We start from the raw sequence: 17,057 nt of genomic DNA, 5'->3' as shown, positions 1-17,057 counted from the left end.
TTCTCAGTTCGAGCTTGAGTTGATTCAAAACTAGTATACTATATATTTCAAAATCCTTATTGAGTATAATAAATTAGTCTTCTTCCCCATTAATAATTTATGTTGCTGATCATAATTATACATGGTTATCAATCAAATCTTATGTAAAATATATTTTTGATAATATTTATATGCTGCTTATTATTATTTTGTTACAAAATGGATTTATGACATAATTGCATAATCAATTTATATATGCTTATTTTGATTTACTTAATTGTGATGATAAAATTTGACCCGAAAAATCTGATAGATTGATAAAATTAATATTATAACATGATTAGATCCAATCAGAAGCAAATCAGATTAAATTGGGGTTAAAATTGTGACATGATTAAAATATGGATTAAGTTTGGGATATGGATCATCAATCCAACCTTGCTTGCAATCCTAGTGATTCTATCTAAACTAAAACTTGGTGAATTTTTTCTTCTTAAGAGGATGGTTGTATGCTTTTCTAAAGAATTGAGTGCTTGCATTAAGCAATTGTACAACTTAAAATCAGATGCTAAGAACTAAGATAAATGCCAAGTCTTCAACTATAGGTCAGGTTCACTTCTGTGTAGGTTCTAGTGGTGTGCATAGATTGGATCATGTCAGTTTGAAGCTAAACATAAAGATAAACTGATTTAAACTGATTTTCTAAAACTAAAATCAGAACCGAATCGATCATCTATCAAAACCACTTACAACCGACCCGAAAAATTTGATTCGGTTTGGTTCTGTTTAGTTTATTAGATTGATATTCAAGCTAAATGGGTCGGGCTAAGTCTAAATATAAAAATTTGATTTTAAATATAGTTAATTTTCAATAGACTATACAGGTTAGACTAAATCTAAATATATACATCTTATTTTATAAATAAATAATATAAAAAATAAAAATATTAAAATTTATATATAGAGATATATACATGAGTTAGGTTGGATTAGATTTGGTCGAAATGGTTTGCTAAAAATTCAAATAAAATTGAGATGAATTTTTTTGGTTCAAAACTTGTTCGAATCAAAATCAAATTAAATTTTAACAAATTAATATAAATCAAGCTGTAAAGATCGATTTGGATTGGATTTACGTTCAGCTGGTTTTTTTGCACCGAGACGGTATGACACTGGAATAGCCTGCATCTCACGCATCAGCGTCTAGACTCTAGAGTTCCAGGCGATTGTAGAAGCTGACCGTCACATGCCCTGTGGCCTCGTGGGCGCGCCTCTCGCCACGGAGCGACCGGATGGATTCTGATCACGATCCACGAGGCCAACCCACGCGGACGCGTCTGAAACCACGCATAAAACTCCAGTGCCATGTGCCAACCCGTGTCTTGAGATGGCCCGGGCGCTCGGCTCCTGGTCGCGAGTCACAGGAAAAATTAGAGCAAGAAATGGCCACGCCCACGCGTGCCGCTCTTCTTTCATCGCCTGCAGGGAGGTTGCGCTCCCAACCCCTTTCTCTCCTCTTCACCTCTCGAGCTCTGAAGACGAACAAGAAAAGCGGAGGGAACTCCTGGAGGTGGAAGCGATCCCCCGTCCGTGCTATGGGCTCCTCGCCCTCCTCTCAGAGGCCGGATCAAGTTCAAGGTCACCGCTCACCAACACACCCTCCTTTCCTTGTTCCTTTTCTTTTAACTAATTCTCTCCATTTGGTTTACCAGTAACACTTATGCGATGCGTCTATAGCGGTCTGTTGGTTTCCTTTTGTTAATTCTTGTAACTTTTACTGGTAAATTTTGAACTGGATCGGTCTGACAAAAATAAGGGAGGGCCAAAAAAAAAAAAGATGGAAAAAAGGGTTATATATATGTATGTTTGTTATGCTATCAGGTCTTGTAACTTGTATCTAAGAATTAGGACTTCTCTAGTCCACATAAGCTATCGGCCGAGTTCGATACCATTTGCAACAACCCAGTATCTTACCCAAAAAAGACTAGCCGAAAGATATTTTTTAGGTTCCTTAGTTCTGTATAAATACCTAAGCTCCTCGGCAAATAATTGATGTGGGACTAAACATATGCTCACATAGGTCCTCACACTGCCATTCTCAATATTGGATTCATCTCAAGCAGTGGCATGTACTCTTAATTATCTTTATGTTTCTTGTTCAAATATCAAATCAGGCAGATGAGATATGCTTGTTATTTGCTTCAATTATCTTTATACATGCACTGTATTGCAAATTAGGTTAAAAAAATATGATGCTTTTCTATCTTACCTGTCTTGTTTTTCTCATGAATCTTTTCGATGCTTTTGAGCCTGATTGGCATTTAATTGATCCCTTCGAACTCTTGTTCCGATGGTTGAAGCTTCCACTTTAGAAGACCTTTGCTTTTCGTTTGATTGCCTAACAACTTGAATTTATGGGATTGGCTACTTCTATTGGACTTGGTTACAAAAAATATTTAATGTAAGACAATTAGATCCATTAATGATTTTCTGTGGCACTGAACATTGGTGGAGGCGAAACAAAGGGATTGAATCACAACTACTTCATTTATCATGTATTGTACACCAAAAATATATAATTTCTAAAAAAATATCAGTACAATAGTTTTTTTTTAATGGATTAAGTGCAATATTTCTCTGGAGATAGTTTGACCTATGTTCGACAAAGATGTTGCTTCAACTCGAATTTCCAAAATGTACCCTCTTATGTAGTATTTAGTAATGGTAAATGCCTTCTTTGATGGAGTGTTGAGTGAGGTTTTAATAGAGTTCCACTGCCAAGATGATTGGGGCACTTTGGAATTTTGATCAAGATAATGGATTCTCATAAGTCTTCTAGGAAAATTTTCATTTAGCCTTTTTGCATTTTTATATTTGCTTAAAGTTTTATTTGCATTGAAGCAATAAAAGAGAGCAGCCTTGGCTATTGATCATGAAATTAAACAACAGGTCAACCATATGTAAACTACTCTTATAACCAAACCTCATACAGAAATAGTATCTGACATATTAGGGAGGCAGATGTTTGATTTTAGTTGATTTCAGATCTAACTTCAGCAGAACTGCTGCCTGGACAACCATCAATCAATTATTTTCTAGTTTCTTACTATTATTTTCCATATTATGGACCTTCGAACCACCACGTCAACGATCCATATACTAGATTAAAACTGGATTTTGTGGAAATTTGTAGTGATTACCCAAATAAATGCTATTTTATCTGATTCTACCTGGATCCTGACTGCCTTGCACTGTATGGTAGCTGAAGTCCTGGTACAAAATCCTGAAGCCCTGTTAATTGAATCCCTGATTTTTTGACATCTTCCAAAACCCATGATATGCTTTCCTGATTCATCCCTATGTAGTCCTGTAACAACAGTTCTACCATTTACGAAATAGGTCATCTGACTTTTTGGAAATATAGGCCAACTACAAAATATGTACCCTGTGAGAGAAATAAATCTACCAATCTTGATGGTCTGATAACTCCCTTCTACTGAAGCTATTTGGAATAACAAGTTGCAACTGCTTCATTTATTTTCTGTGTCCTCTCTAAATAACATCATAATTTAAGACTTTTACCCTTTCCCAATGCAATTATGGAGGTGGTCCCACCATAGATGCATTTGAGAAAATGTGGTTGGCTGATGACCCCTTAATCATTTTATATGTTTCTACCACAGGAAATTCAACACTCTAGTGGGAGCATTCTTTCTGCTTTATATAGTCATTAGTCGCTAGATATTAAGTTCTTTCATTCTAATTGCTTTGGTGATAGCGGCTTAAAAGATTATCCACGTGCTCCTTTGATTGATTGCTTCATTCTTGTTATTCTATAGGCAATAGTTGGTTATTTTCATTAAAAGTCTTTGCTAATGTAAGCTTTTCCGAGCTTCTTGATATGTCTTGATCCCTTGTATGCAATTGTTTTATCCTATATCCTGTCTTTTTTCTTGGAGAAATATATTTTGTCTAATTAAACAATCAGCAAATAAAACAAAAACTTTCAGCTTATTTCTCATAGCTTCTAAAACTTACACTTCAAATGTAATAGAATATCTAATTATGATCTTTTTGTTTTGTACTTTTTTGAAAAAGAAAAAAAATTCTCATACTGTAAGATGTGTGCCTTAACAAAGCAGCTTGCTCACTACTTTACAGTTGAAGTGATATCTTTTGCATTTACCAAAGAGAGAAATGATATCTTTTGTAAACATTTAAAAGAATTTATTCAAGCTAGAAAAGTTCTAAGCTTTGGTTGGAGAATGTGTAGCCTTGACCAGCCTTAAATTAGTCAAGGTATGCCCATCCTCCTCATGCATGGCTAAAAGAATTAGTTCAAAGACTCATCATCACCTTGATCAAGTTGCAGAGGCCAGTCCTGCCTTGGTATCTTAGATCTTACGTGTGGCTTGGCCGTACCGGCGTAAATGAGGCTTGACTTGATGGTCTTAAGGTCATTATAGGCCAGCTGGTTTTCATCATTTGTCATGAAGATAAAATCAATACTAGACAGTCGAACTTGCATCTACATTTACTAGTTATATGTTGGTTGTACCTCTGTCAGTATTGTTTTGCAGTTGAAACATTGTTTCTTTGAACTTATTCTTTATGTTTATTTCATAAAGAGCCAGGTCAAGTTAATTATGCCTCCTTGAGTGATGAGGAGTGGAAGAAGCGTCTTACACAGGAACAATATTACATAACTCGACAAAAGGGTACTGAGAGGGCTTTTACTGGGTATGGTCCCTTATGTTCTAATGCTTTCCCAATGCGGTCTTTTTTATAAACCTACTTTTTTTATGTTAACAGCTCATGTTTACTGTTTTCTGGTTGGCAGCATAATTTAGCTTTTGAATAGATTTGTAGTCCAATTCTGTGATATTCTGGTGCTTACTCTGCTATGTTTGACAATCAGGGAATATTGGAACACCAAGACCCCTGGGACATACCATTGTGTATGTTGTGACACACCTCTATTCGAGTAAGTTTCGCTTGTAAACTTTATAGCGGGGAAGATGCTTTATATTCTATTTTGCAGACTTAAAAATCCAGTATTTGAGGGGTTTTGCTTACTCATGACGATTTGAAGAAATAAATCTGTATTCTTATTTAGCCTTCTCTATTTTCAGATCGCGCACTAAATTTGACAGTGGAACTGGTTGGCCATCCTACTATGAACCAATTGGAAACAATGTGAAATCCAAGCTAGACATGTCAATCATTTTCATGCCCCGAACTGAGGTCATCTGTGCAGTTTGTGATGCACATCTTGGTCATGTCTTTGACGATGGGCCACCACCTACAGGAAAACGATATTGTATCAATAGGTAAGATTTCCCCTTTTGTTGTGAATCTTTGAAATAACTGAGTGGGGTTGAACTTACATGCATATTTTTTGTCCTATCTGCAGTGCATCCCTAAAACTGAAGCCACAGTAGCTGACATGCTCAAGATGAATTTAAGGAGTTGTGTTTGAGCACTGTAGTTACATCATTTTCTCAAGGAATTCTAGGTTCTGTACTAATCAGATCTGTTCTGAATCGTTCAATGGACGATTCTTAATGCTTTTCAGAATAGCTAAAACAAAAGGTTAACTGTGGATATATAATGTATGTGATGTTTATTCTCTATCTTGTTTCTTGTATAAGTACTTCTAAGGTGGGAAAGCTGTGTGTAGGCTGGTGGAGTTTTGAAATTCTGAACACCATCCAGCGCATTTGCATGGCATTCATCGAGAAAAGAAAGGCTTGGAGCCAATGAAAATAAAATTTGCGGAGAGATGTCACTCTGGTGGTAGTTCATGAGAACTTGTATCTGAACCAGTAATCATTATGGTGGTAGGAGATGGAGCCTGAGGGTGGAAGGACGAGAATTTTCTGGTTCTCCCCAGGCAGATACAGGGCTTTCTAGTTCTTGGGATTTCAGAGTAGAATCTCAGAAAAGATGAGAACTTTGTCATGTGTGTGCATCTTTGCTCTTGCATTGCAGGCTCTTGCCTGCTTTGAGAAAGTAGCAAAATGTCAGTGCGTGTAGCCCAGCCACAATATTTTAAACATCTGAAGACTCTTGAGCTTTTAGGATGCCCTTGGGGATATCAAGATCCTAAGTCCGTCATTGAACTCTACGATGATTAAGACTGAGTTTATAGTCATGAAAACCTGATAACAGCGATCACATTATTACTGACTCTTTATAGGATAAACATAACTTGACCTGGCTCTTTATAGTATAAACATAAAGAATAAGTTCAATGAAACAATGCTTCAACTGCAAAACAATACAGGCAGAGGTACAGCCAACATATAACCAGTAAATGGAGATACAGGTTCGACTGTCCAGTATTGATTTTGTCTTCCTGACAAGTGATGAAAACCAGCTGGCCTATAATGACCTTAAGACCATTAAGTCAAGCCTCATTTACGCCAGTATGGCCAAGCCACACGTAAGATCTTAGAGACCAAGGCAGCTGTATATGTGTGTATATTCATACATGCATCTACAAAAGTTTAGTTTAATACACCTTTTAAGAGGAGAAAGAATGTTGCATCCTTTAAGTTTTGAGCCTTAAAATTCAAAGAAAATATTCCTTTTGTTGGCCAAGTCCCACCTTATGTGAGGTGGGACCCAGCAATTTAAATAAAGAAAAAAAAAAAAGGGGAAACAAAAAGAGGGAAAAGAGGGGTTAGGGTTAATTATTCTATTAGAGGGTGGATGAGAAGAAAACAAAAGAAGGTGGCCGTCTTGGGAGAAGTGCTTGTGGAATCCATCTCAAGGAGGAGGTGAAGATCTTATTCAAGGCATTTCAAGAGGAAGAAGAACCTTGTGCAAACCTACACTCGGTGAGATTATTCTCATTTTATTATTGGAGCCTAAACTCTTTTTCATATAAACTCTTTGTTTGTGATCCAAGGAAGAGATCCTTGATGTATGTGATCCTCTAGCTTAGCCTAGAGAAGATACTTTGTAAGCCCATTATTGTTGATAGTGGAGGTTTGTGGTGGACTTAGGTCCGGTGGTTTTTTCCCCTCATATTGGAGGGTTTTCCACCTAAAAATTCTTGTCTCTTTCTTGTGGTTTGTTTTTTTTGGTGGTTCTTACATTGATTAATTATTGTGGTATTCTCATTCTACTCACACAAAGATAGGAAAGTTTTCATCTAGTGAAGGGGTCTTTCCTAACAAGTGGTATCAGAGCAAGGTTTTGTGCCTACAAGGTGTTTGATAAAATTCTTGTGTGACTCGAATGGAGGATTCTATGGGAGGCATGATTAAATTGACATCTTCCAACTATGCCATTTGGAAACCTAGGATGGAGGATATCCTTTATTGTAAGGATTTGTATGAACCTATCCATGGAGATGAGGCTAGGCCAAAAGAGAAGACTGACAAGGAATGGGAGATAATGAATAGAAAGACAGTTGCACAAATTAGACAATGGGTTGATCAGACTGTGTTTCATCATGTTGCTCAAGAAACCAATGCCTTCTCTTTGTGGAAGAAATTAGAGGCCATGTATGAGAGAAAGACTGCACAGAATAAAGCCTCTTTGATTAGGAGGCTTGTCAACTTGAAGTATAAAGATGGGAAAAGTTTGACAGAACACTTGAATGACTTCCAAGGCTTGGTGAATCAGTTGACTACTATGAAGCTTGTCCTAGATGAGGAGTTGCAGGCTTTGTTACTTCTTAGTTCTTTGCCAGACAGTTGGGAGACTCTTGTGGTGTCTCTAAGCAATTCTGCACCTGACGGCAAGGTCACTTTGGATATGGTAAAGGATAGCATGCTAAATGAAGAGGTTAGAAGAAAAGAACAGGGAATATCTCCTGAAGCTGAGGCTCTTGTGACAGAAAGAAGAGGTAGAAGCAAAAGCAAGTATCCTTACAATAGAGATAAATCCAGGGGCAGGTCAAAGTCAAGGAAAGGCATAAAATGCTATCATTGTGGCAAACTAGGACACATGAAAAGAGAGTGCAGAGCATTGAAAAGAGAGCAGAACACAGAAAAAGGTGAAGCAAAGACAGAGGAAAAGGATGTTACAGCAGTTGCAGCTGATGCAGATGTCATTGTTGTTAGTGATGGTTGTGTCAACCTTGCATATGAAGATAGTAACTGGGTGATTGATTCTGGTGCTTCTTTTCATATCACTCCACATGGTGGTTTCTTCACATCCTATACTTCTGGTGATTTTGGTTGTGTTAGGATGGGAAATGATGGTTTATCCAAAATTGTTGGCATGGGGAGTGTATGTTTAGAGACCAATACAGGGTGCAAGTTGCTACTCAAAGATGTTAGACATGTTCCGGATATCCGCCTCAATTTAATCTCCACCGGCAAGCTTGATGATGAAGGTTATAGCAATCATTTTGGTGAAGGAAAATGGAAGCTCACAAAAGGCTCTTTGTTGATAGCAAGAGGAAAGAAAAATAATACTCTCTACATGATGCAAGCAAAGCTAAAGAAAGGAGAGGTGAATACAATTGATGATGATTTCTCTACAAAGCTTTGGCACAAAAGGCTTGGGCACATGAGTGAGAAAGGACTTCAAATTCTAGCCAAGAAGGAGTTGCTACCAAATACCAAAGGTGTGTCTTTGAAAACTTGTGTTGATTGTTTAGCCGGAAAACAACATAGAGTTGCATTTCATAGAACACCTATATCTAGAAAAATTAACATTCTAGATTTGATACATAGTGATGTATGCATGATGGATAGTAGAACTCTTGGTGGTGCACTTTATTTTGTTACCTTTATTGATGATCATTCTAGAAAGGTATGGGCTTTTGCTTTGAAATCCAAGGATCAAGTCTTGGATATATTTAAACACTTTCATGTCATGGTTGAAAGAGAGACAGGCAAGAAGCTAAAGTGCATCAGGGCAGATAATGGAGGTGAGTACAGAGGGCCATTTGAAAAATATTGCAAAGACTATGGCATTAAGCTCCAAAAGACAGTTCCTAAAACACCGCAAGAAAATGGAGTTGCAGAGAGAATGAATAGAACAATTGTAGAGAGAATCAGATGTATGCTCTCTCATGCAAAGTTGCCAAAACCATTTTGGGGTGAAGCTATGAGGACTGCAGTGGATTTGATCAACCTTTCTCCATCGGCTCCTTTGGATGGTGATGTGCCAGAAAGAGTTTGGACAGGAAAAGATGTATCCTACAGTCATTTGAAGGTGTTTGGATGCAAGACATTTGTTCACATTCCAAAAGATGAAAGGTCTAAGCTTGATGGAAAGTCTAAAGAATGTATTTTCTTAGGTTATGGCCATGAAGAATTTGGATACAGGTTGTGGGATCCAAAAGACAAAAAGGTGATCAGGAGTAGAGATGTTGTCTTCTTTGAAGATCAGTTTATTGAAGACTTTGGAAAGCAAGAGAAGCCGAAGTATTTGAACAGTTCTCCAATTAATCTTGATCCAGTTCCTCCACCTATGGTCCATGATGATGATAGGGGAGATGTGCAGGATGACAGTGAGCATAGTGATACAGGTGCTAGTGAGGGTTCTACAGGTGATAATGGTCACAGTGAAGCTTCAGAATATGGTGAACTATCAAGTCAGTCTGAAATGACAGAACCAGAGGTCAGAAGGTCTACTAGACAGCACAGAGCATCATCTAGATATCCTGCTTCAGAGTATATTTTTCTTACAGATGAGGGGGAGCCAGAATGCATCCAAGAAGTGCAGAATCATAAGGACAAGGATAAATGGTTTCAAGCTATGCAAGAAGAAATAAAATCCTTATATGAAAATCATACTTTTGATTTGGTAAAGCTTCCTAAGGGTAAGAGACTACTCAAGAACAAATGGGTATACAGATTAAAGGAGGATGAGAGCGGCTTAAAACCTAAGTACAAAGCAAGATTAGTTGTGAAGGGCTTTGGTCAGAAGAAAGGTATAGATTTTGATGAAATTTTTGCTCCGGTTGTGAAAATGTCATCTCTTCGGATTATATTGGGTTTGGCAGCTAGTATGGACCTTGAGATTGAACAACTTGATGTGAAGACAGCCTTCTTGCATGGAGACCTTGAGGAAGAAATTTATATGGAGCAACCTGAGGGGTTTAAAACTAAGGGCAAAGAACATCTTGTTTGCAAGTTGAAGAAAAGCTTATATGGGCTTAAACAAGCACCAAGGCAATGGTATAAAAAGTTCGATTCTTTCATGATGGGCCACGACTACAAGAGGACAAAATCCGATCATTGCGTCTATGTGCAAAGGTTTAGTGATGGTGATTTTATCATTCTATTGCTTTATGTAGATGATATGTTGATTATTGGCCGTGATACTAACAAAATTGATAGGTTGAAGAAAGACTTAAGCAAGTCGTTTGCCATGAAAGATATGGGGCCCGTAAAGCAAATGCTTGGCATGAGAATTTCTCGTGATAGAAAGATCAAGAAGCTTTGGCTATCACAAGAAAAGTATATTGAAAGGATGCTCGAGCGGTTTAATATGGAAAAGGCTAAACCGATTTCCTCTCCACTTGCAAATCATTTCAAACTCACAAACAAGCAATGTCCTACAAATGAAAGGGAGAAAGAGGAGATGCAAAAGGTACCCTATGCTTCAGCAGTAGGAAGTTTGATGTATGCCATGGTGTGTACAAGACCAGACATAGCATATGCAGTTGGTGTTGTGAGCAGATTTCTCTCGAATCCTGGCAAAGAACATTGGGCTGCAGTTAAATGGATATTTAGATACCTTAGAGGTACTTCCAAAGCTTGCTTATGCTTTGGAAATGGAAAAACTATGCTAGAAGGATTCACAGATGCAGATATGGCTGGTGATATTGATACTCGAAAGTCTACATCGGGATACATGATGACTTTTGCAGGGGGAGCTGTTTCATGGCAGTCCAAATTGCAGAAATGTGTTGCTTTGTCCACTACAGAGGCCGAATATATTGCGGTGACAGAGGCATGTAAGGAAATGTTGTGGATGAAAAGATTCCTCCAAGAATTGGGCTTGAAACAAGACAAGTATACTCTTTTTTGTGATAATCAGAGTGCCATTCATCTTAGCAAGAATTCCAGCTTTCATTCAAGGTCGAAGCACATTGATGTGAGGTATCATTGGATTCGGGATGTGTTGGAAGAAAAGCTTTTGCATCTAGAGAAAATCCATACCGATGAGAATGGGTCGGATATGATGACTAAAATTTTGCTTAAGAAGAAGCATGATATTTGTATGCTTAAGGCAAGCTTGGTGGAGCCTCTCACATAAGATGGGAGGGGGAGAATTGTTGGCCAAGTCCCACCTTATGTGAGGTGGGACCCAGCAATTTAAATAAAGAAAAAAAAAAAGGGGAAACAAAAAGAGGGAAAAGAGGGGTTAGGGTTAATTATTCTATTAGAGGGTGGATGAGAAGAAAACAAAAGAAGGTGGCCGTCTTGGGAGAAGTGCTTGTGGAATCCATCTCAAGGAGGAGGTGAAGATCTTATTCAAGGCATTTCAAGAGGAAAAAGAACCTTGTGCAAACCTACACTCGGTGAGATTATTCTCATTTTATTATTGGAGCCTAAACTCTTTTTCATATAAACTCTTTGTTTGTGATCCAAGGAAGAGATCCTTGATGTATGTGATCCTCTAGCTTAGCCTAGAGAAGATACTTTGTAAGCCCATTATTGTTGATAGTGGAGGTTTGTGGTGGACTTAGGTCCGGTGGTTTTTTCCCCTCATATTGGAGGGTTTTCCACCTAAAAATTCTTGTCTCTTTCTTGTGGTTTGTTTTTTTTGGTGGTTCTTACATTGATTAATTATTGTGGTATTCTCATTCTACTCACACAAAGATAGGAAAGTTTTCATCTAGTGAAGGGGTCTTTCCTAACACCTTTCACATGCATCAAATAATTCAACAAAAAAAAGATATTCTGTTTTGAAGATGCAGAACAAATTAAGTTGATCGTGAATTCCTCATTTTCTTAAAAAGTTGCTCCATATATGTTATCTCATTCATTTATCAGCGAACATCATCAAGTAATTAAAGAGTCGAGAAACCACTAAGTATGTTGATAAGAAATGGATTATAATGAGGTCCTAAAAGTTAGAGAATTACTGATAATCAGATGTTATCATATAAACTCTTTTTGCTTCAGCTTCCTCAAATCATTTCTCCTTCCTTCCCATTCCAAGCTAATTAAAGGCCTTAATGTTTAATTCGGTGCGTCAAATCTTATATCCGACGTTTGCACTCTTATGCATGTGTTCGATAAGAGAGTTTAGGCGGTGTTCCTTCTTTTTCATTTGGTGAATGATAGGTAGTTTATTTCTTCTTCATTTTTTTTCCTTTTTGTGGGGTAAGGAGGCAATACTCTTTCAGTCATGCAAACTAGATATCGATAAACTCTGGAAGATTTCCGCTCTCTAAGGCGTTGTATCCATCTTTCTTATTGGCTTACATACGACCACGTTATCCAATTCCAGATTTTCTAATGATAATTCGATACGGAAAAAATGCCTCTCAAGAATCTAGACAAAATGGAAACACTCAGACCACCACTCATGAACTTGGTTAATATCTCACCGAGGTGGTGGCTCATAATGCGCCAACTGTTCGACCAAATCTAAACCTCAAAACCCATCAACCAATGAAAAGAAAGGCAAAGATTTCCCTGGATAAGGACTGCTACCTCTTTCCCTCCCTCTCCACCGCCTTCCTCTTTTATTAATATCCCCGGCCATCCTCCCCTTCTCTCTCAGAAATCTTCTCTTGCACCTTCTCCTCCTCCTACCGATAACTAACTACACGAGCCTCCCTTTCTCTATCCAACCATGGCTGCCACCATGGCCCTCTCCTCCCCCTCACTCGCCGGCAAGGCTGTGAAGCTCGCTCCCTCGGCCTCCGAGATACTTGGCGAAGGCAGGATCACCATGCGCAAGACCTTCTCCAGGCCCAAGCCCGTCGCCTCCGGCAGCCCCTGGTACGGCCCCGACCGCGTCAAGTACTTAGGTCCCTTCTCCGGCGAGCCCCCGTCCTACCTCACCGGCGAATTCCCCGGCGACTACGGGTGGGACACGGCCGGCCTCTCCGCCGACCCCGAGACCTTCGCCAAGAACCGTGAGCTCGAGGTCATCCACTGCCGGTGGGCCATGCTTGGCGCCCTCGGCTGCGTCTTCCCGGAGCTTCTTGCTCGCAATGGCGTCAAGTTCGGCGAGGCCGTCTGGTTCAAGGCCGGTGCCCAGATCTTCAGTGAGGGCGGTCTGGACTACCTGGGCAACCCCAGCCTGATCCACGCCCAGAGCATTCTGGCCATCTGGGCCTGCCAAGTTATCCTGATGGGCGCCGTGGAGGGCTACCGGATTGCCGGCGGGCCGCTCGGCGAGGTGACCGACCCTCTGTACCCTGGGGGTAGCTTCGACCCTCTCGGCCTGGCCGACGACCCCGAGGCCTTTGCAGAGCTCAAGGTGAAGGAGATCAAGAACGGCAGGCTGGCCATGTTCTCGATGTTCGGTTTCTTCGTGCAGGCCATCGTCACCGGCAAGGGTCCGTTGGAGAACTTGGCCGACCACTTGGCTGATCCCGTCAACAACAACGCTTGGGCCTACGCCACCAACTTTGTCCCCGGCAAGTGAGCTAGAGTTTACTGCCCAGTTCCTCCTAAGGAGTTTCTTCTGCCTTTAAGATTGTTGGTAATTAATGTCCATTAATCTCGGGCAATAGCGATATTTGCCTTCCACTGTTGACGTTTAATCATGGTTCAAGTTGTCCAAGCATTCATCCGTCCTCAACAAAACCGTGTAAGTTGAATATCGATTTGCTGAAATCAGCCCAAACTATCAGTTGGGATGTGTTGTGTTTGGTCCCGCTTCCCATTGGATGACTTCGGTCAAGTTGCATCAAGAACAATCCTAACGGTAACACAACTAGCGCCACGAGTTTCCAAATATTATAATTTTATGAAATAACAAAGTAGAGAACAATGTGCCATTCTAATGGTGGGCGTGTATTACAGCTTTATTACGGAGAGGCTGTATTCGTAGTTCGAATCTATGATCTCTATATCATAATGGAGAAATGTAACTTACCATTGCGCCAAGCATGCATATCAAAAGACCAGATCTCCAAAAACAAAACTTAGGTTTGACTCCAAAAAATGGCTATGGCAAGCATAGGATAATTGAGACCGAACTCCTAGATTGTTGGCTGGTCATTTTATATTTATCTTTATTTAATGCAAAAAACAGTGAAGAAAATGAAAATTTTCTTTGGTGAAAAAGAAAAGAAACAAAAAAGATGTTGGGGATTTTTTATTGTTTGAGGTTTTGATGATCATTTTATGTTTAATTCAAAAATTATTTATGAATGTATACAAAGAAGGGATAATTGTAGATAGAAACAAGCCTAACTCTATCCAAGATATAGACTTAATTATGCACGGAGATTAAATGTAAATTTTTGCAGCATGTTACCTAAATATAAAACGGTAGTCAAATGTAGGACAGCTATTAAGTTCCGAGATGTGGAAATTTGCCGTGAGCCTTTGACAAAATCTTTCATTCTCAAGTTTCTATTGGTGTTCATGCTGCATGGCTTCAACAATTTCTGCTTTTGATAAGGAACTTGATCAATTTGTGCCTAATTTGTTGGGTTCTTTTAATATGCATTATCTAAAAATAATCACTTATTACTATCTAATCATGACCGTGACCATCAACTTCTTCCAACCATTTTGACTAGTAGTTATAATCTAATCATAAGAACTCAAGCCTCAACTCTATTGTGATAATGGTATAACTATAGCGTTGTTGATTGGTTAGACGTAAGCCTAAACTCTATTCTTAGTCAGATTTTGGTTCAAGTCTATATTAAATTTGATATTTTTTTATCCAAGTCCAGTCCATAAACAGCTTTAGTTGGACAATGATACAGCCCAAAATTTTATGCTTGTACTCTTAAATCAAAGTCAGCATGCCAATCCCCGGTTTCAAACTTCAAGCCATCGTTAGACCGGCATGACAGCATGAGGTTTCAAATTCCAAGCGAAGAAATAATTACTAAGTATCATTTAATTGTAATCAGCAGCAGCTTCTTTTTTTCGCGTTTGCGCATCGCCAAACACGTCTATGAAAAGGTCTGTAAGATTCCGAGACATGGATCAAATTAAGGAACTATTTGCTTAATTTAAATTCCTGGTCACGTTAACTCTTCGCGAGTTGGCGCCCTGGTCCCCATGCATAAGCCTCCGTCGCCACGCTAGCAGAGGCCACCACTCCCGTCGGCACGCCGTACAAGTTGGCCATCTCAACATGCTCCCGGCGATGGCGTTGATACTGATCGCAGGCAGCCTTATCTTCATCTTCCGAAAGCGGCAGCCGGTCGAAGGTGGCGGTCGCGAAAGACGCCGCCATCACCACCACCGGCCCGGCCGCGATCAGAGCTCCCGCCACTCCCCCGCCCACCACCTGCCCCTGTGGTCCCGCCAAGTAGACCGTCAGGCCGGCCGCCGCAGCCGGCGGCACCGGGGGCGGGAAGAAGCACCCCAGCAGCGACAGGATCTCGAACCGCCCGTGGAACGTCAAGAAGGCGCCCGGCGGGCCGGAGGTAGCAGCAGGCTGGCGGAGCGCGACGTTGGTCACGCACCCGCTCCCGCCAAGCACGCACACCCCGCGCCGCCTCCTCCGCGCGAAGCCGGCGATGCACTCGGAGATGTCGCACCCTGGGGCTACCTCCATTGCATGGGCTCGGAGCGCGGTCGGTATCTCCCTAGTAATAATGATCGGCGGCTTTGGCTTATTCTTCGAGCCAGCCGGCCGGCCGCGAGGCCGCCGGACTGGCTGCCTTGACTTGCCGACAGGCACTTGGGTGGTGGGGAGGCTTGGAACCAGGGCTGACTTGGGGTCCGGGCACTCCATCTCGCGGTGACTGCCTCTGTTCAGGGTCTTGTAAGCGGTAGTGTGAGTACTGGGACAAGTAGTAGTAGGAGCTACTTGATTTGCACCGGCCATTACTTCGTCTTAGAAACAGGACGATGCAGGGGATTATAAATAGGAGATACCAAGCGTGGAGAGACTTCTTTTTTAAAGGAAAAAAAAGAAAAGGATGTTTAGGATTTATTGGTAAGCGGTAGGACAGACCTTGTCATTATATTAGAGTAAATTTCGTAGCTGCCTAACTTTCAACTGACCCAGCCCTCATGTTAATTAGCTTCTCCAATAGTTAACTGCATGTTCTTTGAAAAATTAGACCGGGAATCTATTAATATAGCTGCTGTTGAACCCTATGGTTGTGGAATTCATTATCATGGATATGACATGAGATTGGGTTGGTGACAATTAACCACCGAGTTCAAATAAATAAATTGAGTACGCCATGAAGATCTTTGGGCATCCAAGCATCCCCTTCATGAACATGTACTTGCAGATGCATATACCCCATCAACCTTCTGTCATGCACGAATTTAAAATTTACCCTGACAATTAAACTACGTAATCGATCGAGTCCATCTGTTGTTAAATATCCAATGCGATGAAACAAAAAACAGGCGCATGGGGCATATCTAGATTAGCAGATATTTTCCATTCAACTCGTCCATTTCCATGCAACAAAAACTAACAATTCCCCTTCAGATTGCCGGCACCAGAAATATCATACCAAATTGAATGAAAGGGATATGTAATGGGCTCGCCCATCTGATATCTAGGATTTAAGAACCAATGTGCATATCCCTCAGAATTTCTTCTACAAAATTTAAGATAACTTGTATGCATTTATGCGAAGAATATCTAAGAGATAATCTTGTATGCATATCCTTGGGAGTCGAGTCCTCGTTTCCTTCGCAAACTGCTCTACTGCTGGCAAATTGTGAATTTCAACGACCCAAGCCTAAACCAGTTTACTTGGAGGATGTTATAATCGACAAAATTATGAAATTTTGGCATCATAAAAGCAAATTTTATGCATCAAGAATGCTTCTCAAGTAGCATCACAATTCTAAAGCATATGCTAATATAATGTTTTCATACACACTAGGTGACACTTGGAAAATTTTACCCATACATGCACTTGGTTAAACCAAAGATGAACCTAACAATTGACATCACCAGTAAACTATGTGATCTTATATCCAGGATCT

At 40.1% G+C, this 17,057-nt stretch overlaps 3 protein-coding genes across 4 annotated transcripts; 2 read left to right on the top strand and 1 right to left on the bottom strand.

The window, feature by feature from the left end:
• The first annotated feature begins 1,266 nt into the window (after positions 1 to 1,266).
• On the top strand, positions 1,267 to 5,612 carry LOC103703342 (peptide methionine sulfoxide reductase B1, chloroplastic). Of its 2 annotated transcripts, none has more exons than XM_008786166.3 (5): positions 1,267 to 1,617; positions 4,608 to 4,719; positions 4,898 to 4,963; positions 5,112 to 5,309; positions 5,393 to 5,612. In XM_008786166.3, the coding sequence occupies exons 1-5, from the start codon at positions 1,272 to 1,274 to the stop codon at positions 5,418 to 5,420; spliced, it is 750 nt and encodes a 249-aa protein (XP_008784388.2). In that variant the 5' UTR covers positions 1,267 to 1,271; the 3' UTR covers positions 5,421 to 5,612. The 2 variants fall into 2 exon arrangements, with proteins under 2 accessions (XP_008784388.2, XP_008784389.2); XM_008786167.4 differs by having other exon boundaries at positions 1,354 to 1,617; positions 4,614 to 4,719.
• Positions 5,613 to 12,668: 7,056 nt separating this feature from the next.
• LOC103703341 (chlorophyll a-b binding protein of LHCII type 1-like) lies at positions 12,669 to 13,782 on the top strand. The gene has a single exon (XM_008786165.4). It carries the CDS (start codon positions 12,757 to 12,759, stop codon positions 13,555 to 13,557), a length of 801 nt encoding a protein of 266 aa, XP_008784387.2. The 5' UTR covers positions 12,669 to 12,756; the 3' UTR covers positions 13,558 to 13,782.
• LOC103703340 (AT-hook motif nuclear-localized protein 16) lies at positions 13,482 to 16,856 on the bottom strand. Its single transcript, XM_026803086.2, has one exon. The coding sequence runs from the start codon at positions 15,928 to 15,930 to the stop codon at positions 15,124 to 15,126; it is 807 nt and encodes a 268-aa protein (XP_026658887.2). The 5' UTR covers positions 15,931 to 16,856; the 3' UTR covers positions 13,482 to 15,123.
• Between the last annotated feature and the right edge of the window lie 201 nt (positions 16,857 to 17,057).

Source organism: Phoenix dactylifera, chromosome 8 (assembly GCF_009389715.1).
Source record: "Phoenix dactylifera cultivar Barhee BC4 chromosome 8, palm_55x_up_171113_PBpolish2nd_filt_p, whole genome shotgun sequence".
Lineage (NCBI taxonomy): Eukaryota > Viridiplantae > Streptophyta > Magnoliopsida > Arecales > Arecaceae > Phoenix > Phoenix dactylifera.
This window is presented reverse-complemented; position numbering and strand designations above follow the sequence as displayed.

Excerpts from the sequence above, each read along its gene's own strand:
- LOC103703342 (XM_008786166.3), top strand. The coding sequence starts at position 1,272 with ATGGATTCTGATCACGATCCACGAGGCCAACCCACGCGGACGCGTCTG. Across the intron at positions 1,618-4,607 it reads GAGGCCGGATCAAGTTCAAG|AGCCAGGTCAAGTTAATTAT; the intron begins GTCACCGCTCAC and ends TATTTCATAAAG. Across the intron at positions 4,964-5,111 it reads TGTGACACACCTCTATTCGA|ATCGCGCACTAAATTTGACA; the intron begins GTAAGTTTCGCT and ends CTCTATTTTCAG.
- LOC103703341 (XM_008786165.4), top strand. The coding sequence starts at position 12,757 with ATGGCTGCCACCATGGCCCTCTCCTCCCCCTCACTCGCCGGCAAGGCT.
- LOC103703340 (XM_026803086.2), bottom strand. The coding sequence starts at position 15,930 with ATGGCCGGTGCAAATCAAGTAGCTCCTACTACTACTTGTCCCAGTACT.